Source organism: Dufourea novaeangliae, unplaced genomic scaffold (genome assembly GCF_001272555.1).
Source record: "Dufourea novaeangliae isolate 0120121106 unplaced genomic scaffold, ASM127255v1 scaffold113, whole genome shotgun sequence".
NCBI lineage: Eukaryota > Metazoa > Arthropoda > Insecta > Hymenoptera > Halictidae > Dufourea > Dufourea novaeangliae.
Window position 1 is genome coordinate 139,374 of NW_015373986.1, and position 24,108 is coordinate 163,481.

At 49.0% G+C, this 24,108-nt stretch overlaps 1 protein-coding gene across 1 annotated transcript in view; it reads right to left on the minus strand.

Annotated features, from left to right (window-relative positions):
- The window catches only part of LOC107187326 (GATA-binding factor C-like), a 47,866-nt gene extending 41,426 nt beyond the window's left edge, over positions 1–6,440 (minus strand). Inside the window, exon 1 of the mRNA XM_015575399.1 lies at positions 6,215–6,440. Within this exon, the coding sequence (XP_015430885.1) occupies positions 6,215–6,404 (190 nt within the window). The 5' untranslated portion in view covers positions 6,405–6,440. The remainder of the gene's footprint in view (positions 1–6,214) is intronic.
- Between the last annotated feature and the right edge of the window lie 17,668 nt (positions 6,441–24,108).

The following is a 24,108-nucleotide window of genomic DNA, read 5'->3' on the forward strand; positions in this document are numbered from 1 at the left end:
GAGCCTGGCCGAGAGAAGAGCAGCTGCAGCGTCATGCAATTAATCGAATGCAACGATGCCCCGCCTGTAATTGGATCTAGTATGCTAGTATCCAGCAATGCACCGATGAAAAGTGAACGGGAGCGTTCAACCCTTCCTCCTCTCTCGACCCCCATGAAATTTCCACGAAAAGATCTCGTACTCCGACGAGACGAGGAAGCAGCTCGAACCGAAGAAAAAGAGAACGGGCAAGGATGTGAAAAAAAAAAAAAAAAAAAAAAAAAAAAAAGAAACGAGCGAAACAGCCAGTTCGCACTCTATACGCGGTAAAAAGTTCCATGCTAACGGATATTTATCATCCCGTGGCCTATCCCTTTCCCTCCCGGCTGCTCTTTTTCCTTCGTTTTTACCCTGTCCGCGGGAACTTTTTACCCCCGGTCCTCGTCTTATATTCCTCGCGAGCTGGCGAGGGTCTCAGCGTCGTTATCTCGACGATATTGCTGAAATTGTTTCGGCTGGAACGGGGACGAGACGACGGCGAACTCGCGAAAATTCATGGTGCTCGTTTTCCCTCCCCGGAAACTCGCGTCCTCGACGAACACGACCTAGCTACTGCTGGTTCGGGAGGTGAATTTATAAAACCCGTGGAGGAATCGTGATCCATAAATCGCGGCCGCGTATGATCGTGGTCGTTCAACGTGGGCACGCGTGCCCTCGTAAATTTCGTCGGTGGAAGTTGGCGAACGTCGCGACGGAAAAAGGAGTGGGGGTAAAAAAAGAGTAAGAATTCGCCCGGTACAACTGGGCTCTCATTAAGGCACGAGGAGAGCTCCTTAGGCGTCGATTCCCAAGGCGCTCGTTTCGAAACGGGTCGTCTCTAATATGGCGCCGCTTTTCCACCGGTGTCCACGTTTATTTTTCTCGAACGTGAACACTTCCAACTCGTTCTCCGCACTCAGATTAGAATCCCCCCGCAAACCGTCATCGCGGTTTGTTGCCTGCAGGGACTAATTCTAGAGATTGGGACATGTGTAATCGCAGGGAATTCGACGAAGACTCGAAAGACACTCTCCGACGTTCATTCCGTGCCGAAGACCGTGATCGTCCGACGATAACCGTCCTGAGTGATCTACGCGCGATCTAGATCGTGGCCATTAATCGCTTACTCGATCGCGACGACCCCGAGAGAACCAGACTACGCCCACGCGCGGAGAAAATATTCGATCCAATATGTTACACCGGTCGGAATACGGCATTCCGACCGTTAATATGATAATTGACCCGTCGACCGAACGTCTGGCGAGAGATCGAGATCGAGATCGCGATACAGAGCGCGCGCGCGCGCGACAGGAAATTGATTCAGCTTCCTCAGATTCGTTCGTTAACGTTCCACGCACGTGGAGATCCGTTTGGATGAAACTCCCTCGAAACGTTGATCGTTGTGCGGCCTCATTCTAATTTAACGATCCGATTCTAAGAGCTTCGCTGCACGCGAGCAAGTAGCGAGTCGAAAAGTGAATAGGAAAGAAAAGCGACGAACTGAATTTCCACGGCGACGATTCTCGTCGTAGAGGCGAAATCGAGTGAATGGGTGGGAAAAGGGTGTTTCCCCGGTGAATCCTCTCATTCAACCGGTCGAAATTTTATCTCGCCCCGCCGCCCCCCTCTCTGATGTATTCTCGGTGAATGGAAACTCTCGCGCGACACGTGTGACGTATCGCGGTATCTCTGGGGTTTGGTCAGCATTCGACATCAAAGCGGCTACTCCAAATAATTAGTCGCCCCGGAGCGTCGCTGACTTTGCTCCGCTTTTGTGCACAGGCGTCGCGAACGAGTTCAAAGGCTCGAAAGGATTCAAAGAGCGTCAAGGGACCACGAGCGAGGAAAAACGGGATGGAAACAGAAAAAAGGAAATATATGTATCTACTGTGTATCTGGATTTAATCCATTACACACTTCCCTTTTTTTTCTCTTCTCTATCCTCTCCGGTTCGAAATCGACCAGTGAATAAATGATCCGGACGGTCTGGACGCGTCGTTGAATTTTCATCGATGGCCGCCAGTGGAGGAGCGCAACGATTCCCTAGCTAGCTTGCTGCTTGCTTGCTTTTCATTCAGCGGAGATCGCGCTGGATAACGCGGTCGTTTCATTCACGGTGAGCCACGCTCGGAGAAAATCGCGTTCGGGAAAGGAAATCGCGGTGAATTATGCGCGGAGTCGTTGGTATTCCTATGTAGTAGGACGTTTCTAACCGCGTTTTCTACAGCTTCGTCTAATTGCTCGGTCGTCGCGTCGACACCGTTCAGAGCGATTCAACGGGAATCGTTCTTTCGTTCCGACGATTGAGTCATCGTCAGCTCGGAGTCATCCGGCGATTTGGAATCCACAAACTCGAAACCGCGACCATACAAAATCTTCACAACATTCTAAATACCGAATGTTTGTGATGTTATTTATTTTATTACGTAGTGTAGGGAGATCAAAAAAGAGGGCGTTTCGTCACGGGAATCGTCTACCAAGACTTGTCAGTGGGACTGACGGTAGATGACCTCTAACCTAGACGCCTGGGTTGCTCCTCGGCAACCCCTTAAGTAGCCAAAGACTCTAATTACCGAAAATCCAAGTGACTGGGAGAAACGTCTCCACACACCGCCTGTCCCAAAAGATCTCCTACAGTAGTAAGTACTTATAAGTCCAAAACAATTGGGTTAATAATTTGGTACAGTACAGTCTCATACACAGAATCTGTAGCTAATCTTAACGCGCTCAGTTTAATCGATTTTTAACCTTCTGTTTGGAACGAAGCAGTCAAAACGGAAGTTCCCCGGTCGCCATAGATGATGTGCGTTTTCACGGTAACTTCCAGGGTGTCCAACCATCAAAATATAATAAGACTAGATAGCGATTTTCTGTCTCAACAGTCTGCGCTTCCAGGGCAATCGGAGTTTCTTGCGAAATTTTCACCCCGTTCGGCATCCTACCAACGGACTCTGCTCGCTTATCTTTCACCATTAAAGACGCGTAAAGATCATGGATAGTAATTTACGTGAGAACATCGGCGGTCGTCGCACGTCGTAAATCGTCGAATTACGAAGAAAAATGAAAAAATCAGAGAACAGCTCCGCGTAGGGACCGCGCCTTGGAGCTGTCCGTAATAAGGTGCACGGCGTGCACAAAATTCCAGGAGAAAATAACATCTCATTTCGTCGACCAGCACTAGACTGTTCTCTCTCTCTCTCTCCCGTAATAACATGCAATTTCACTGGCCGTGTACTTCACCCGGGCTTGATCGATTTTTCTTATTGTTCGTCTACCTTGCCCCCGAGAGATTCTCGACCATGTTCGAGAATTCCTATCAGGTAGGAAGGCGAGACGAGAGAGAATACTCGAAAAAGAGAATTCCAAAATCGTTGGGTATCTTCTGGCAATGATGAAACGCGAGCCCAGTTCCGAAAAAGGAAAAAACCAGAGGGGGTCCGCGAGCGAGGTCTCTAACGTCGGATCGTGACACCGAGAGGGGGCTACCGGGGCTACTCTGTGTACCCTTCTCGCCAGAGGGGGTGAGGAGAGCAACACCGAGGAGGAAGATTGATCGCGCAGTGAGGCTGCATCGCGAGTCGCATCTGCCGCGCGCGCTACCCAGTCACTCGGGGGCCAGAGGGGGTGGAAGACAGACGGACCGAGAAAGAGAGCAGGGGAGAGAGATAGAGAGCCCGCGGGGAGAGGCTCCGCCTTCGGTTGGCGTGTGCATTTGCGCAAGATGGCGGCGGTCGCGCGTTTTGCACGACCTGTGCGCCGCTCCGAGAGCTCGAGGCACCGGACCCTCTTCACCGTTCGTGGCGCAAGAGCTGCCTCGGGAGCGAGACGGACCGACGAGGCCGCGGCGGAGCGAGTGGGACAAGCCGCGGGGGTTGAAGACGAGAAACCGGTGCTGGCCAGCTCACGAGGCTAACGGAGAGAGGGGTGTGTGCGGAGCAGACGGAGGAAACACGTCGAGTAAATGGGGATAGAACGAGTTGGAAGATAGTCGAAAGCGAAAACACGGAAGAGCTACCGGGTGCTAAAGGGGATGACCAAATTTCACGAATATTCGGAAAGACAGTGGAAAAGATTATGGATAGGGGATAGAAAAAAAAACACGTAGAAACGAATAAAATCATGCTGGATAAACTCGTGCGACGACGACGGAGGTGGTGGAGGGGGCGCAGAGGGAAAAAGGGGGAGGAAAAGAGAGGGTAACCTACAAAAGCAGCGCCTCCCGCGTGGCCTGCAATTACGTATGCACCTCTCCGAGAGCCCGTGGGCTTCGCGGTTGGCTGCGCTTCCTTCCTGTCTGCCGCAACCACTGTGTGTATTATGCATCCCGATCCGTGGCGCGTCCGCCTATCTTGTTTATTTTTTTTTAACCTCGCTCGCCATCACCTCGAACCGCATGGCACCAGTTTCGTCGATCGATCACTCGCGGGACAGAAACATCCTCCGGGAACCGTTCGTTCCTCCGACTAACGAGTTTCTAGCCCGAGACTCGAGACGGTCGCGAACGGGCGAAACGTTTCGACCGTCGTTCACCACCCCCCAAATGTCTGTGTGTCCCTGGAAATTCGTTAGGTTTCGCGTAGACGGGAAAAAATCCGTTTGCGGTATGTCTCGAAGGGTCAAACGTCGGGACCAGAAAGAAAGAAAGAAGGAACAGAGAAGAGTCGTAAAGAAGTCACGGTGATTCGGTCCAACCGCGGTTCCAGCGACAGATAGAGATTTGATTCCGATTAGGGGCGCTGGTTTTTTGGCGCAGCACGAGTTAACAGAGGGCCGAGTATGATCCATGCGCGTCGGCGAGAATCAGGGATATCGCGTTCCAGAGCCTCTCGACCAGATCCGACCCAGCTGTATCGAGTTTCGTGCCTCCTCGTGCACTTTTTGGCTCCTTTCCCCACCGAATCCAACCCCACCCCCTTCTCCTTTTCTTGCGCTCGCTACTTTTTTCACGCTTGGCCAACGGACAATGAACAACGTGAAACGCGACCAACGACCAAGAGCCAACGAAATTAGCCTACAACCACGACGAACCCGTTCTAAAGTCGCATTCGTTTCCAATTACCTCTGTACTGTAGTCCCTCTCGTTTATTAGTTTGCTCTCAAGCTTTCGTCACTTCGATCCGGCTAATTGCAATTCGCGCATCGTCGACGAAGAAATAATCCCGCTCGAAACGAAACGTCATTTGCCAAAGCTGTCGAGAGAGGTCCAAGAGAGAAGGGACAGAGGCCGTTTTGGCGCACGCGGTTCTCGTTCGCGTGCTCCAAAGTGGATAATCGAGGCTCGATCGTGATCGCAGGGAGAACTCGAGATTAAGAAGGCGCCGTATTAGTTTTCAATCGCCGTGATAGCCTCCGACACGAGCCCGCCTACGAAAATTGCGATAATCAACCGGGCTCTCGATGAAAACCGATACACAGAGGGAAGACTGACACTTGCGCACACGCTTGCTCGCGACCACCTACATAACAGATCCATCTCGATTATTGTCCGGCTTGGTCTACACGATTATTGTCCAGGTTTATCCCCATCACTGGGGCGGGTGGAACCTATCGAACGCATACTTTGTAGCCCCTCCACTTTTATTTTGCCGATATGAAACATTTCTCCCTATACGATTATTGTCCTGAACAGAGTTCGGGTCGATAATCGAGAAGAATCTGTACATACTTCAAAACAATTGCTTCGTTGTAGATCGAAAGCTGAAACCGAACTCTGTACACGATCACCGAAACAAGGTCGACGAATTATATCCGATCGGCGTTCCGAAATTCGTCGCCTGGACGTAACGCGAATTTCCAAGAATGCCTCGGTAGGCCCCCGCGTAGGGTCAATCGAACGGCGACGTAATTAAATATCCTCGTGGTAATTAACCGTAGGTAGACCGAGACGTCGTTAGTCGATCGTTGAACCGTCCAGTCACGAGAGACACGCGAAAAAAGGAGTCGGTCGGCGCGTGTGCGCCTGCGATGGCCGCTGTTGTCGGGCTCTTTTTACGACCGCTAAGGGCGCAAGGAGACTTTGGTGTTCCCGCTAGTCGGTTCTTTGCGAGGTTCGTTACACACGGTGTGTTCCCGTTCGTTCGTGAACCGTAAAAGTCGTCGAGGAAAAACGCAATCGCGTCGTAAATGATCGTCGATGTTTCGTAAGGGAAACAGTTATCTTGTTCGACGAAAATGATGGAAGAAATGGTCAACTTACTGTGTGCATAATGCGCGGCTGCCGCGGCGGCGGGATGATGCGCGGTTGGCCCAGCGTGTGTGTAGTAGCCCCTATAGTCTGTGGGATTGCCAACGACACCAGCGACTCCAGCACCTCCCGAGGGCGGTTCCAGCGTGGATCTAGGGGGTTCGTACCACCTAGCCGCGCTAGACTCGCTACTCATGTCCATCCTGCTCGGAATCGTCCACTCGTGCCAATAATTCTTTCTTCCTCCTCCTCCTTCTTCCTCCTCCTCCTCCGCCACCTCGTCCACCTTCTGCTATGTCCCGGATCCCAGAGAGATGCTTTCGGTTAGGTTGTTCAACGGAAGCGTACCAGGGGAAATCAGGGGAGTGAAGGGAATACGGGGGAAAGTGGGATGGGAAATTTAGGAACGGTTGCAGATACGCCTCTCGGCCGGAAGCGTGGTCCTCTCGAGGACACGCGTGGAGATCATAGGTAATCCTGGCGTTTCGTTGACAATGGCGACCGAAACTCTTACACCGAGTCCGCACCTTCTGCAACAACAAGAACCAAGAAACATTGAGCGCGAGATGTCGAGTGAAAGAGAACCGTATGCAGAAATGATTCCAACGATTCGGGAGTACATTTTTCGACCGTTCTTCGGATCGAACCTGCCTACACGGTGAATTTATCGGCGCGGTAACCCGTACACGCAGATTAGATAACCGAAAACCGTTCGAAACTTCGCACCGAATGCAGTCACGCTCGTTTATTCACCGCGTCGATGACACCACGTACAATCCAGGTTCGGTCCGATTGACCACTTCGCGTTTTTTCCAGGGATTTAGGCCACGCTCCCACGATCCTACTTCGGTCTCTAGCAGCTGACGAACGTCTTCGATAATCAGGTCTACGTTAAAAAAAAAAACCTTCCATTCGCAGATTACATAACGCCGTGTCTTTCCAACGCGCGTGCATACACCAGACGAGTAAATTAATACCGATGGAAACGCGAAACGAACCACGGAGAACCGCGGAATCCGGTTGCAAACAATCGGTTTGTCGCGCACGGACGTGGAAAGGTGGACTCGTTCGACGGAAAATCAAAGTGAACCGAACCAGCCGAGACGAAAGGTGTCGGATAGTACACGCATATGTACACACACGTGTTTTGTTCGCCGTCCGCCACGAAGGACCAACCGAGAAACCGATATTCGCGCAAGTTCTAGATAAGAGATCCTCGATTCTAACCCGATCGATCCACCACCAATTTCGTGCTTCTTCCTTCCGGCCTGACCGATCGATTTCCCTGATCCTCGATAAACTCGCGAGCACAACAAGAAAGGCTGACCCGGTCGCTTACCCGTTACGATCGCCGATGGTAATCGATCAGCCCGCGAGATTTTGGTTAATTGGGTCCTGATCTGCGCTTCAGTACAGCGACACTGATGATGCCCGACCACTCGACGATCAAGTGCCTCCGAACGATTTATCAATCGCCTGGGCACAGCCGATGATCAAGGTCATCGATGACGCAACAACGAACCGGCCATTCCCCCTACCCCCTCCCTTCCTCTGGCAGGGGGGCGATCGCCCAATCCTGATAGAGGCCCGATGACACGAAAAAGGACGGACGGTTCGGGTCCGCAAGGGATCGACAAAGATCGACCCCTTATCGGACCAACGACTACCTCCACCTCCATATCCACCTCCCCTCCTCCACTACGGCCTTCTTCGAACCCTCTTTACCCGTACCGTGTGTAAACGAGCTCTCTGACTTTTGCGTTTAATTTACCATGCGGAATAATTCCAGCGAAAACGACAGATTTAACGATCCTCTGAATCGGCGAAAGGAACGGAGAAATGGCTGACATCGTTTGTAACGATAACCCGTCGCGCGGGTTTAATCACTGCGACGGCACCACCCTCGACGAAATTGTGATTTTACTAACTTGAAAATTCTACTGACCGTCCTTAATACACGACATGATCTCCCGTTAACTACTCCAAACACTCTCAAACAGAATTAATAGAGTTGTAACAAGGAATGATCCCTCCAATATGGAAAGTACTGAAAGATACACCACCGGCGAGCACACGTACCACATCCAAAATTGTATGTCCAAGGCAAATAAAATACTTGAGAATAAGATCAGATAAGATATAGACAAAAAAAACCGGCCGATAAGATTAACGCCTCGGAATTGGTTACGAATATATTCGATTAATTTTTTCACAAACGTAGACTTTCGATTATCGCGTTTCGAACACTTTGCACGACCCCACACTCGACACTGGAATTTCACCTGTTCATTGGTGCTTCATTATTAATCACATTTCGTAGTATCAAACCATCATTATATGAAATATATATATATATATACATACACGAAAAAGAAGGATACATGTTCAAAGAATGTCCTTTCGAAAAGGTTTCCGTTTATATTCTCCACGAGGCTATTGTTTTCCATCGATTCCTCTTCGAACGGGTCAATGGAAAAACGAATGACGAATGTGTAGAGAAGACACTCGAGATTAGCTCACCCGATATTTCCGACCGATCATTCCCTTAAATCGTGAGGTGGGCCTGGGCGAGTTGATAATCGTCGAGATAAGCGAACCGTGAGACCGATAACCGAAAACTATCAGACGCTTTGGAAGGTTCACGAAGATTGGACGTACATCCAACAAAAATCAAGCAACCTATCCTACTGACGTATAATTTCAACTGCGAAACACGTTTTTTTTTTTTTGTTTCTGACACTCTTGGACCATAAAGAATTAAATGTCGAGTTCGAAGTGGGTTCCCAGAAATATTATGATCCCGCAAATTTTTATTCGAGCCCAGTAGTCACACGTTCCGCTGCTCTGCACAGCAATCGTCTTCGGTGGACTTTGGTCTTTGTTTCGAAGGCTGTTGCCGCATAATTATTAATCTTACGTGTTACGAACGAATCGGCGGTGATTTTCGGTCGCACGTGCATCGCGACGGGACTACTCTCGGACGGAACAAGATTAACGAATCTCGATAAGATTAGTCTTCGCGATACGTGATCGAGCAACGCTCCTCGATGGAGGGTACGTGTATTTCGAACAGGTGGCGCAACTTTGTCGAAATCTATCCACGGTTGAAATCGCAAGAATCCACGAGAAAGTCGAGAATCAAAGGAAAATACCAGAGGGGAAAGAGAAAACTGACGACAGATTTTCAGGGGAATAATCTTATCTACTGGTACCCAGCGATAAGCATCGGTCGCCGCGTTCGGTCCCGTAACGATTTCATAAAATACATATTATTGTTGCTCGAAATTGGCTGATACGAATCTCGCGATAAGTTCATCGGGCAGGAAATTTTTCAAGGTTTTCGGCTTCGAACTCTATGTATATCTACTCGGACGTTAACTTTGATCCCTGATTTTTATACAAGCGCATTGGCTAGCTGAAAATTTGCTTCTCCAACTCGAAATCGTGTCGAAAGCTTCGACAAATATTATTCCAACTAAAGGAAAAATGTACACAGGTGTGCTTGGCTTCCGACACGTTGGAAATCAGATCCTAGGCGTCAGGAACTTTCAAAAAATTTTGTCCACCGAATGACCTATCAAAACCAAGTGAAGAATCCCTTGAAAATCGACTGAATCGAATTTGGTTTCAATTAGATTAACGTTAGTCGGTTACTTTCTCAAAAGAATAGGTTGTGAAACGTGAAAGTGGCAGCTCTGTCGACGAGAATAGATTCCTGCTCGATCCCTGCCGTCGGATAAACACCGATCGAGCTTCCATTCGAGAAACTCGATATCACGAGGGTCGTAGAACCATGTACGAACGGATAGCGACGGAATCACGTTCCTTCGAAGGAGAAATCAACGATAGGAGTCCGTCTGACGTCGTTTCCGAGGAAATATCAAGCACAATTTCTACATCAGCATCATAAAACGATTTCAGCTACAATTCCAAATAACTTGTAGCAGGATCAATTTGCTCGAAGAAAAACAGTGGCCCAAAAAGAAAATACAGACCCCTCTCGATTATCGTCCCGAACTTGGGTCCAGTCAGGACAATAATCGTATAGAGAGAAATGCTTCAGATCCTCATAAATTCGTTTTTTGCTCGGGATTTGGCAACAAACTATGCTTTTGACAGGTTCCACCCGCCCCAGGGATAAACCTGGACAATAATCGTGTAGACCAAGCCGGACGATAATCGAGAGGTGTCTGTAAACCGTTTTCGCAAACGACGAAAGAACCCAGGTCGATAATACGACTCGAAAAATCTCAAAAGACGCCCGTAAATATGGAGTGGCTCGCGGACGAATCGGAGACCCGCGGGCGTTTCGTTGAAAAGAATGTTTATCGCGAAGAAACGAGGCGAGTTGCTTTGAATGCATCGTTGCGCTAATAAGCGGCGGTATTTCGCGGTTAATAAATGAAAACAGAAACCGACGGCCGTTTATTATACTTGCAAATTACCAATTATAGGCCGCGCAAACTGCCAGCAAATATTCCCTCCCTCCTGTCTGTCCTTTCGCGAGGGGGCCACCGTGCGCGGCTTTGGCTTTTCCCTTCGAAAACGACCGCGCGTGTTCCCTCTCCGATCCACCCTCTCCGTGTATTCCCAGCATTCATCCCCACAGGTCTAAAGAACCGTTCGAAGATACAATTTCAATAGAGTGAAGTGAACAAAAAATGTTGCCCTTCGCGTAAGTATCGTGATCCGTCGGACACCTACGCAAGAATAACGTCAGATCGTGCGGTTAACACAATCTTCGATGCGATCGAGAAAACGGAGAGTCTAGTGCGTCCCGGAAATCTGGGCAGTATCGAGAAGAAAATGTATACTTCTGTCCTTATCGAAGATCTACATATTACAAACATGATTCATGGTGGTACGATGCAGACGATACGATTAATAACAAAATGGGAATTACACTTAAATTGGGTTTGACTATTTCATGATATGTATATAGATAGTCGGTTTACGAAAATATTTTTCTAACAATATTTTGGAACGCTCGACCAGATTTGACCTTCCGCCTCAGTGGACATCTGGAAGAACAAAGGAAAATTCCTGGCTCGCGAAAAGTCTCTGGCTAGCGCGCAGCAGGATCCTTCGGATGAATCGACCGATCTACCTGCCTCCGTCGGAATCCGATCGACTTGGGGGACTCTCGTCGCTTCTTAGAAATCGGGGATCATGCAATCGACCGTAACGAGTTATATTATTCGACGATCGGTGTCTAATTTCCCCGTGGAAAAGCTGTAATTCGATCTAATGGAAAAACTGGACGCTCTCGAATTTCTCGAACGGTCCATCTATTCCGAGACGCAAGGATTGTCGACGGTTCTCTCGAAGTGTTCCACTAAAACGCGAGTCTCCACCGCTGTTTTTGGAGTAACGCAACTGACCGAGTGTGAAAAAAGGACTGCAGCCGTGGGCCGCCATTCTTTCAACTTGCACGCACGAGAACACAACTAACTTTGATCCCTAAACCAACATCGAGTCACCAACGATTTATCCACGACCAAAAATTGTTTTGCAATGCAGTCCAACGCAATGGTTTTTGATAGCGTAGAAAGCTAACCAATCTTAAAATTGAACTGGTCTATCTAGTCGTCGATTTCTACTCAGAAGCAAATTCTAACATCAAAGTTGGGTACTGTTAGTGTTCGGAATACTCTACTTTCAGACTACAGGAGAAATCCTATAACAAAATTCATTACCCACTGTTTTAATGTGTCTTAATCTGTCACAAATACTGTACTTGAGCGTAATAAAGATGTTTGAGAAGTAAATAAATATTCACTACCCTGTTAATTTCGAGGGAACGTTTGCCATTTGGAAGTGTTCGCAATGACGTGATATTTTGACTTGACATTTACCACCGAACGTACCTACTTGGCGATATTCGTGTCGTTCGCGACGTGTGATTGAAACGATAGCTAATTTCGGAGTAAAAAGTTCGTCCGTTACGCGGAGCCTTATCCTGGATCTCGCGGGTAGCGTCGCGTTCGAGTCGTGATTTCGCAAAACCGTTAACGTGCTCTTACCTGGTCGGTTATCAATCCCGAGTGGCGCGATAAGACGCCGTGTGAGCGTCGCCTGCTGGTACCTCGATGGGCGTGTTTTAATAATCGGTTATCACTAAGTTAGCACCAAGAAGACACTGCACAGTACACACACACAAGCACATCGTGACGTACCCGGAGCGTTCCCCGCGACCAGAGCCGTCGCGTTTCCCTCTCTCGGACGTTGGGAGGGGGGCGATGAATCGATCAACAATACGAGAAAAACCGATTTCTCTCGGACGATAGCACTGATTGTCTCCCAGGCAAAGCGTCCCCCGGTAAAACGTAGTAATCCGAATCGAATAATCTTTCGTCTTCTTCTTCTTCTTCTTCCACAGGTTCCTCCTCTCGCCCGCCTGTACCACAGAGGGGCGGGGGAGACAGAAATAGGAAGAGAGAGAGAGAAAGAGAGAGAGAAATTTTTGGAAGCACGCGCGCGCGCGCACGTTAAAACTCGAGTCGATGCGACTATCGTGGCACCCGGCGCGGAACTAAGGCGAACGAAAACACCGGCCTCAGCGTTCCCCTCGCGTTCACCGGCGTTCGTGCGTCATCGGTCGTTCTCGGCAACCCTCGGCCACTCCCATCGACGCGTGGACCAACCCACTGGCGGGCGTTTACTCCTTTCTCCCCACCAACGGACACGCAGAACGACCCCTTCGCGCTCCCGGAGCTTCTCCTGTCAACACCGATATTTCCCTTCCTTCTCTCGTCGCTGCGGTCGCGTCGCCCGACGCTTGGTTTGCTTCTTTTTTAGGCCTGCGCGCTCGCGCGGTTTCTCCTTTGCCAGCGCTTTCTTGCTTGTTTGTTTTAGATAATGCTTCGCAAGGCTTTGGGAGCATTTCATTTTTCTTTTTCTTTTTTTTTTTTTTCACAAAACTGCAACACACTCGGGTATGAATGAAAGGCTTACGGTGGAACAGCAACGCAACAACGCAACGGATACTGTTTCACGCGCGCCCCTTCTTCGTTTCTGCGTAAGACAATACCCGCTCGGACACGACCACCGTCGCCGCTGTCTTTGAAACCCGATCACCGATACCAAATGTTCGCCTCGTCAATGACCGCCGAGCGCGCGACAAGCGATCCGTTTACCACCGAACGTAAACACTCGACCACCTTACGCGCGATTCTCGGCTATCTGGCCCGTCATCTTCGCAACCGGAGCACGCGCCAAAACCATCCCGCCGCGTGTTTTCCTCGAGCCGATCTAAATTCGGCCCGACCGATCCTGGAACGCGTCTCTCTTTCGTCGGTATGCGCCAACACCAGCGGCCACCCGTGTTCCCCCCCTTCGCCTCGAACAGAGCGATCAAATCAGCGCACCGATCCGACGGAATTATTCAACGCCTCCCCAACTACTGCTCGATCTAGATAACATAGTCCCGTGTATACGCCTATACCGTTCGAGGCACACACCAGTTTGTCCAGGGGGAAACCCGACTACTTTTCCGTTTCGAGGGAATTTTAAATCGAAACAGAAGATCGGCCTAAATTTTGGCGGAAGTTGTTCTCGCTCGACGAGACGATGACCGTCACGTTCAGAGATATTTGCACGAGGCAAAAGTTGCTAAAATTTTTCCGGTGTACCCATTATATAAAACACTGTCCCGCGGAACGTTAGATGCGCCGTTATCGCGGATCTACGCAAATTTGTCGCGTAAATATTCCAACGGCGAGGGGCGAGAGGGTTATTAATGTACTCGAAGCAGCCCGAGTCTACACGGTACGCGCGCGTACGGTCTGATGGAACGATTTGGCAGCGTCGAGCCGCGCAGCAGTATCTGCCAATCGGTGGTGAGAACTGCATTAAATTCGCTCGGGGAACATTGAATTTTCCACCGGTGCCCGTTCCTGAATCGCGGAAACGCGCCCGATAATTGCCCTAGCCGGACGTTTCACTACGCAAAATGAGAGCGTACGATATTTACACTAAACGCCAAATATGACCAAAAATGCGAAATGACGAATTTCGGTCTTGTCTTTCGCATACTCCTCTCGGTTACCTTAGTTACCAACGTCTTAAACAATTGAGTATCATTATAAAAACGTGCCAATTCATAAGTATGCATGTCTTGAGAAGTACTTCATTATGTCACCCGGTGTATGAGAGACCTCTCTGCTGTCTGAAGTCTTATTTGTCGTTTAGTGTACACCTATCTATCAACCTACGAAACTGTTAGGATCGGGGATGCGTAGCGCGTTTTTCGAACGTCAATAGACCGGATCTCGATGCTCGCAGAACAGCTTATCTAGATGAGATACCGCGATTAAGGTGTGTACGCCCCTCAATCCCCCCGAAATTCAAAGACCGAAATCTGACGCTAGTGCATCGACCGCGTTACAGGTTGGACCGGGTCAGTTGATCGGATAACCGACCCTACGGGACATTTCCGATCCGTTTTCTCGAGGTCTAGCCAGAGTTCAAGCGCGTCGCGACCGGCCGATTACCGATCACAGGCCAATCAATCGAACCGCTCCCCCTCCTGAACTATCCGCTCTTTTCCACTCCGGAAAATCAGTCCTCTCGACAAAAAGCAAACAGAAGGATGAACCGTCGAAAGAAATCTTGATGACACGGGACACGGAAAAGCGGCGGTGGTGGTTCAATTCCATCCCGGGAAGGGCGAGCGTTCCGCATCCTTCGTTCCCGCGTGTGTCGTCTCGCTTTCCTGACGACGGTGAGCCCGATGGTGGGGAATGAAGGGGATGTGCGTGTCCCGCGGAGGATGGTAGGGGAAGAACGTGGACGGGTTGGCGGTGGTGCCGGGTCGCCGGGTGGCTCGAGTACCGACGGAGAGGAGAATACAACCGAACAATCTGTAGAAGCTTGTTCGGGACGAGAGAAGTCCGTAGATCAGCCAATCAGATAGGAATACCCCCTCTCGTCCATTGTCACAAAATGGCGGCCCTAAATCAGCTTGACTCCGCCTATCCTGCTCCCCACCCTTCGGCTACCTCTGGCGCCACGTCATGAAAAACTCCGCCTATCGATTCATTTTTACCGCTCTTGTTTCCCCTCTCTCCGTATTTCGCGCGGCTCACTTTTTCGCTCCTTCTCGCTACTTCTCTCTATCTCCCTCGACATTTAATATCCTTCTCTCTTTCATCTGGCCCCACAGCCTTCCTCTCTCTCCCTCGCTCATTCCCTTGCCGATTCCTTTTGGATCGTCCTGGCATACGAAGGTGCCGCGTGTACCCTGATTTTCCCGGAGGTTCTAGGGTCGGAAAATCGATGGAAAACGGCACAACGTTTTGTTCCTTTAGAGACGACCAGAGGCGAGTGATCTGACATTTTGTAGATTTGCTGAACTCTGATATCTACATATGTAGAAGAAAACAGACCCGTCTGGGTATTGTCGATCGACTAAATTCCCGCTGATAATTCTCCGAAGCTCTACGCGCGTGACCTTGCGGTCCATATCGATGTTACGTTATCGCGTGGGATACTTGCACTTTCATCGGAACGTATTTTAACCGGCTCTCCGGTTTATCCAGATGAACGCAGCCTTGGGATAAGCGGGCGGGTGAAATAATCCCCAGCTTGCGTCGGGGTCGGAGCTCATTATCGTTAAACGCGCGACCGAAACTCGTTTGACCCGGTCGCTGTCCGAATAAAGTTCGATTGGAATTATTTGTCGACCGTACCAGAGTTCGTTTACGCGGCGATTAAGCTAACTATTGTTCGATCGACTGTTCACCAGTCGTTTTCGACCGTCGACTTGACGAGACACCGTTCTCGAAATCGATGATTCTCTGATGGGCTAAAGGAGAACGACCGAATATCCCATAGTGTAGACCCCTGAGAGCTTGATTTTTATCTGTACAACGAACAAAAACCGTACCACCACCGCCCCGAGTCAGATGCATCGCAGATTAGAAGGACAGAAGTTAATAAAATCATTAAGAGGAGCATCGCTTTCGACAAGGCTCACGAATTCTCCTCTGTAAGCGATCGGGGCAATAAAATCTGTGAGTTTGCGGCGTCGGCCAATGGGCGTCTCGTTTGTTCGGGGATCCAGGTACACAAAAGCGTCGTAAAACGTTTTCCCTCGGTACGGTGCAATAACTTCTCCCCTCGACCGTCAGAAAACACTGCGACGCCGGTTTCGAAAGCTCGTCGAGAATCGTGCAATGTCGGTCTACTCGACTGGAAAAGTCGCTAATCTCCGAATTAGTTAAAGAAGTTGAAAACGTAACGAGAGGTTCGCCTAATCGCCTCCCATGACTCACCAACGACTTCCCATTAACTGCCATTAACAGAATCCTGAAACTCTTTAAGTGGACTGCTGCTCTTAATGTTCTCATCGTGGACGTTTAAGCTCTCAATTGTCCCCTGAACGTGTACAACCCCTTTCGATCCCAACAACTCCCTTTGGCGATCGACGACAGCGTTCGAGTCTCTCGGTACATAAATTATTCCGTCGGTTGAAAAGTTTCGACGCCACATACACGAAGAAAGAAAAGTTATTATCGTCGAGAATTTGACTACTGGGAGGTTACCAGCGAGAAAGAAGTCTCGCTATCTTAAAGGAGGCCCCCGAGAGTCCTCTTTTCTCCCTTTTTCTTTGCCCCCTTCATTTCAGATATCGCCACGTCCCACGATTTTCCGTTACATACTACTTGCCTTTTCCATGTTCTCGAACGTCCTTTATCCAAAGCTCCCGTATCGACCGGCCAACCAGTATTTTCCAAGCAAAAACATCGAACATTAGTGTCCACGCAGTTTCCGAAACAAACAACGCCGATAGTCGTTAAATCCTGGCGAATAAACTTCCAAGAGAAGGTCCTCCAACTGTTTACTACGAAAGAGAAAACTCACCGTAATCCCGTACGGACCACGGTTCGGTTCCCTTGCTCGAGATCAGTTACTTAAGCGAAAAACAACGACTCCGAGGCGCAAACGGTTGGCCGCATAGGGCGATCAGTCGTCGTGTACCGTGCAAATTTTCCAACGAACCAACTCCGTGTAATCCGAGAGCGAAAGAAAAGCTATCGTTTACACGGGAAACCTCGGCGAGAGTACACACAAGCCACGAGGCCAAGAGATATCGGGGATTCGACCTGAAAATCCCAGGGCCGAGAATAAACAAACAATGGCCGACTAGCGGGAGAAAGGTCTCGTCCCCCGGGAGAACGGGCCGAAAAAACAACGAGACGACTTTCCTCCGAGGGCCCCTGTACCGTCGTTCGGCTAATTTACGACGTTTGGCTATTCCATCCACGGCTACTCGACTTCTACATTGTGTAACCTGGACTCGTAAAACACAGACACCTTTTCAGGGGGCCCAACCGCGACGGAGAGAGCCAGCCGATCCTCCCTCGTTAAGGGACATCGATATCCTGGTCCCGGAGACAAGTGTCCGTTACCAGGGACACGGGCAGGTCAGAGAAAAAGAAAAAAAAAAAAGGAAAAATAAAAAAGATCCCAGGATCCTTTGTTTTTCGCGAGAATCGAAAAGAGTTTTCTCGAGGCGATAGGATGTCGAGGGATGTGCTCGGCGGGAGAAAATCGTTTAAAGGCAATCGCTACTACACGAGTTCTATGATTCGACAGGGTTCCAGGAGTGTAAGTACATCTCCGATCGGGGTTTCGAAGCCTTTTGTACCATTCTCTATCACCAGTCTATTGTTCGTTTTCGAACTCCTCGCCACGAGGCTCCAAAGTTCCACTGGATTTCATTAATCGGGGGGGAGGGGGGTGGGGTAGTTAATTAAAGTGGAGAAAATTGGCCATTTTCCCGACATCGATCCGATCTCGGCCAAGCCAAGAACTTTAGCACTACTTCAGAACTTAGTGGCAGATTTACCGTCCCATCATTTTTCCTTTTTTTTTTTTGTTCCCTCGCTTCTCGTCGCGCTTGGAAAAATATCTCGGAGAGGAATTCACTCGGCTGGAATCTTAATTAGATTCGGAATGTGAGCTAGGTGTTTCGCGTCTGGTTGGTCCAGTTAAAATCGACAGCGGCTTCTGCATTGACAATCGCCTCGATGATCGAATATCGATTGGGCAAGAGAACCGCGATTTCAGCTCGCAAAAATCGAATTTCTGCGGAGTCATGGACTGGTTCGGGGGCCGATACAGCACGTTTCTAAAGTAACAGTTTACACCACGTCATACTCTTCTAGGGTTCTTTCAACTGATTCTATTACCAGAATTTGCAACACCACAAATTTCTACAGTAGCCAAGTTGATCTTTTCTCAACTTCACTGAGTGACTTTAAAAAACAAATGTACCGTGTACTTATCTTAAAAAATTAAACATCTACAATACTATTCACAAGGATCCACGTGGAACCTTGTAGGTTCATTGTCCGTGTTTGTACCGATACGACAAAATATCTTTGGACGTCTTCTTTTAGGAAGAAAAAGTGAACTGTCTATCGGTTGAAATTCTTGAAATCGTGTTCGTCGATCGTACAATTATTTTGAGTGGGCGCTGTACGATCGACGCAGCAGATTCGGAACGAGATGCTCGGTGGGTGGATTTATTGTAACGTGTAGACGCGTGTCAGGAGCGCGTTGCATCCACCGGATAGAAGGTATACCCGGAAAACGATCGAGTTCGGACCGAGGCAAAAAAAGGAACGGCCTGCCTCCGGCTCGAGTCTCTGTGATTACGTTAATGCACCGACACCGCAAGGGTGCACATTCTACGCACGAAACTTCCGCCTCGCGATGCGTACCTTGATCAACACGGGGTCCCTTTCGAAACAGGCAGAGAGTTTTATTAAACGCAGGCTACTGAGCGAACGCTTGAAAGTTTGTTCTCCCGAAAAAATCGAAGCCCTCGATCGTTCCGCCACCGCGACGATCGACAATCGATTTCGTCAAGGACAAAAGGGATTCGTCGATCCGTTTACGTATGAATCGCAACTGTTCGTGCCTGGCTTTTGTGCATTGTGACGCGGGGACAGATTCGATGCGTCCGACAATGGAGAAGCGGCTTCGGAATCTCGGTCCTCCACCGTTCGAGGACAGAAACCGACGAACTTCACGAACCTGTACGAAACGTGTCCTCCGTGTTCATTCTGAACTGTCACCGCGGAACGAAGGACCTTTGCGAGGCTTTTTTCGAACTGACAACATTTAGCCCCCCCCGAAATCTTTTATACACTCCACTCGATTATCGTCGCGAAGCGCCAGGACAATAATCTTGTAGGGAGAAATGCTTCAAATCGTCGGAAATTCGTTTTTCTTTGCCCGAAACCAAAAAAAGCGCAGGAGCAACAAAGTACAGATTCCTCTCGAACATTGTCCGGAGACAATAATCTTGTAAGGAGAAATGCTTCAAATCCTCGGAAATTCGTTTTTCTTTGTCCGAAACCAAAAAAAGCGCAGGAGCAACAAAGTACAGATTCCTCTCGAACATTGTCCGGAGACAATAATCTTGTAAGGAGAAATGCTTCAAATCCTCGGAAATTCGTTTTTCTTTGTCCGAAACCAAAAAAAGCGCAGGAGCAACAAAGTACAGATTCCTCTCGAACATTGTCCGGAGACAATAATCTTGTAAGGAGAAATGCTTCAAATCCTCGGAAATTCGTTTTTCTTTGTCCGAAACCAAAAAAAGCGCAGGAGCAACAAAGTACAGATTCCTCTCGAACATTGTCCGGAGACAATAATCTTGTAAGGAGAAATGCTTCAAATCCTCGGAAATTCGTTTTTCTTTGTCCGAAACCAAAAAAAGCGCAGGAGCAACAAAGTACAGATTCCTCTCGAACATTGTCCGGAGACAATAATCTTGTAAGGAGAAATGCTTCAAATCCTCGGAAATTCGTTTTTCTTTGTCCGAAACCAAAAAAAGCGCAGGAGCAACAAAGTACAGATTCCTCTCGAACATTGTCCGGAGACAATAATCTTGTAAGGAGAAATGCTTCAAATCCTCGGAAATTCGTTTTTCTTTGTCCGAAACCAAAAAAAGCGCAGGAGCAACAAAGTACAGATTCCTCTCGAACATTGTCCGGAGACAATAATCTTGTAAGGAGAAATGCTTCAAATCCTCGGAAATTCGTTTTTCTTTGTCCGAAACCAAAAAAAGCGCAGGAGCAACAAAGTACAGATTCCTCTCGAACATTGTCCGGGGACAATAATCTTGTAGGGAGAAATGCTTTAGACCTTCGTAAGTTCATTTTGTTGCCCGAAGTCAAAAAGGCCGAGCGGTGGGGATGACGCCTGGACAATAATCGTGTAGAAGAAGTCAGACAATAATCGAGAGTGGTCTGTATCGCGCCGCAGAAAGAGAACTCGTGGAACCGACCTAACGTCCTGGAGTTCTCGATCCGTCCGCGATATTCCGCCTCGAATTTCGACGGTGAGTCGCGAGAAGAAACAAGACCACGGATGGAACACACGAGTTAACGGGGAAACGCGTGGAAGAAACGCGGGAGAAACTCGACGGAGCCGCTGGCCCGGGATCTCGGAAAGGGCAAAACATAAAGCACGCGCGCACCGCCGTACAATATGTTCCCCGTTCCGTCGTCGTTTCCTCTCTCCGTAGCGTTCCAGCTCCGAGACAGCGTTCTCTTGGAAGAAACACAAAGCCAGGCCGGAGCTATCTTGATGAACCCTAAGTACTACAAGACCTATTTGGAGGAGAGATAGGCCCCTGGCCCCCCCGACCGGTGCGCTGGTAGACGGAGGACGGAGAAGAAGGAAAGGCGAAGGTGGACGACAGGAGGAAGGTAAAAAGGAGCGCGGGAGTAGCGGGGAGGGCTGCGTCCACCTTGGAAAAGAGATCTTTCACGGTTGTCGATGCCACGATGATAAGGGGGTGTAGGGGGGAGGGGGGGAGTGAGAGGGAGGCCAGAGCATTCTCCGTTGCTACTCTTTTCACAACCACTTCGAGACTGCTATTGCTTCTTCGTTTCTGCGCTTTCTTGTCGTGGTGTCTGCTGATCGGTGACAAACCGACCCGAAGACACGAGTCCTCCGATAGGAAAAATCGGTACGGAAAAGTGAAACTGAACCACGGAACGAAGCTAATAGAATCGTAGTGACCTGTAGGTATGTACGATGTGTATATATACCTTCGCTAGGCGAAACACACCTGGTCCCCAGGTTTCCAGCGACTCCGTGGTAATGTCCCACGAGCAATTAAGGATTCAAAGGCTAAGCCGACCCACGGACAGGACAATTACGTTGCGGCGACGCCGGCGGACCGTCGTTGTCGAAAGGGCGTGACGACGGAACGTCGTCATTCACGATTCACGTGATTTCCCTTCCTTCACCGGAAGCAAAAGGCAAGGGTTAACGTGGCCACGCGCGGACATAAATCTTTCCCTGGGACCCGTGTACCCGGCAAACTTTCGGCGAGCAATTCCAAGGGAATCGTCCGGACGATCGGTCCCGTTTGGGGAAATCCGACATTACTGACTCGTGCTCTCTGACATCGTGCTTGTCCCGTTTACTCCGTTCGAACGATATTCGGAAAAAGTCTTATCTGGAATCAATATTCAACGTTCTTTCGTAGCCCAGACCGCGAAACAAGATCGACAATTACCGACGAGCGATTCGAAGCGGCGAAAATCGTTGTCAATCGTGGCTGGACGAGGATCGATGACTATCCGAGGAACGGATAACCGGTTTACTCGCGAGAAACCGCTAGAAAATGAACACGATAAGGCCGGGGCGTAGCGTCGGAGCGATGAACGAAGCCGACATCCGTATCCGAAGGAGATCGCCGGACGGGCAGCCACTTATCTGCTGCTGGTCTCTCGACTGGGCCAGATAACGGCCGCATGGTTTTACACGGTGTCGGGGCGTGTCGAAGATACGTACATCCAACTTTCTGGCCCTGGCCCTCTTTCCTCGTTTGTTCGAAATTGAAGTTTATCGATGCGCCTGTTGTCCGTCCGTCGCCCTTATCTCCGAGGCGTGGCCCGAGCTTTTAGCCTGGACGGAGAGCCCGGAAACACGTGTAATCTCGCCAATTCGAAAGGGTTTCCCCCCTCGACACGTAGGATTTTCCAGAAGCCACGTGATTTTTACGAGCTGCTGTCGTGCTTGTTTAGGCGAACGACCGTTTTGTTGCATGCTGGTCGAACAGACCGATAACGAAACGACGATCTCGTTCGACGGACACCATCTTGTTGGATTCCGAGGGAATGGACAACACGTTTTGAGATAACTCCTAGAGACTTTATTAATACGGCTAGGTTCTGCACTAGACCAGTGAATACTGAGTTCTGACGGCTCTGTGGTTTCGTGGGTTTTTATATTCTATTGGTGAGAATGAGTAATGGTAGGGACAATGGTCAAGGAAGAGTATTACTAAGAAAGGGTACGAAGTACAGGATGATTCAGGAATCGAGATTAGAGTGTTTTGGTTGAGGATGAGTCTATATAATATAATCTCTCGACAAGTGCAAAGGGCCACGCTACTACCATAGAATAATCGATTAAAGATGTTTCAACGAAATTTATCTCAGAACTGTTCTCGAGATGCAGACGGTATGTATTTTCATGCAAATTCCTTTCGCTAGGATATATACTTCGAAGAACGATTTTCAGGTGAAAGAGGGTGCATTGTAAGCCAGGCGCCAGGCCTTGTAACCTCTAAATACTGTCTCCCTTATATACCTTTTTCACCGGCCGGCGTCCCCTTTCTTCCCAGGGGTTGGTAGACCCCGATGGCATCGTCTTACGCCGCAACATTCCTTTTCAAGCTTAGGTTCAGAGTCGGGCTACACGAAAACTTTCCGTGGTCTGCTTGTACGTGACCCCGCATAATTCGTTCACGCAGCCCAATTAAACGGACCGATCCGACACGAGCAGTATACTACGCCAGATAGGATGGAAACGATGGATCTGGAAACGTTCGAAGCGCAGAATTCTACCTGCGGATATGGGCTCGTAGCGACGAGGAGAGTGAATGGGACATTCGGCAACGAGCTAGAGCACTTTGACGGATACGAGGAAACAAGGGTGACCCAGTTTCGCATTACCAATATTTACCGGGACAGCAGGGGATCCTCGGGTAAGGTGCACGAGCCGAGTAAAGCCCGGTGTAACCGTTTACCTGGCTCACCTGTGCCGAAGTCCGATTAGAGAACGGCTCGACGAGTTTCTGTTGTCTCAGAAAATATTTTTCATCGTCGACGATACCATTTCCGTTTATTCAGACATCATTTCGAGACAATCGTAAACAAAAAGTAGGGGAGAGTTGCCTATTTTATTTTTCCAGCAGTCCAATTTAGGCAACTAGCGGTGGTCCAATATTAGGCAATTTGTAGGTTGCACCGGAAAAATATATTTTCATTCTTATATTTAAATGAAAATGAGAAAGTATGAATAAGAAATTGTAGCTAAGACAGCACACTTTATACTAGTATTATTTAAAATTATGGTACTTACAAGACGTAAAATGAAATTCACTTGAAATAGCACGAAAATATATATATATCTCGACGACGTAAAACGATAAACAAATTAATTACCTGTTCACTGTTCTGGCACATTTTATTTCCGCTCCTTAAATCAATATAGCCAACGGAAACACTATAAATATATTTCTTTATAGAGATACACAAATGGTCCAATCTAGGAGCCGGTCCAATATAGGCAATTCTCCCCTATATAGAATTAACACGCTCGAGAGGAAACATTTTATTTCCTTTTGCTTAATTTTCCTGCGGTTGGTGGGAGGCAATTAGACGATGGGAACGTTCGCGGAAGTGTTTCATCCAGCTTAGCTCGCAGGTACAACGGATATCCGTCGTTCGAAAATGTCGCAATGTCTTACGTGTTCAGGGTCTATTGTCCTAGTCTCTCGGACACCTTGCCCCTGCGCGCTACGACCTCATCCTCCGCACCCTGCCGCAACCTCTCGCATCAACCCCTAGAGAAACCAGACGAGAGAAGAGCGC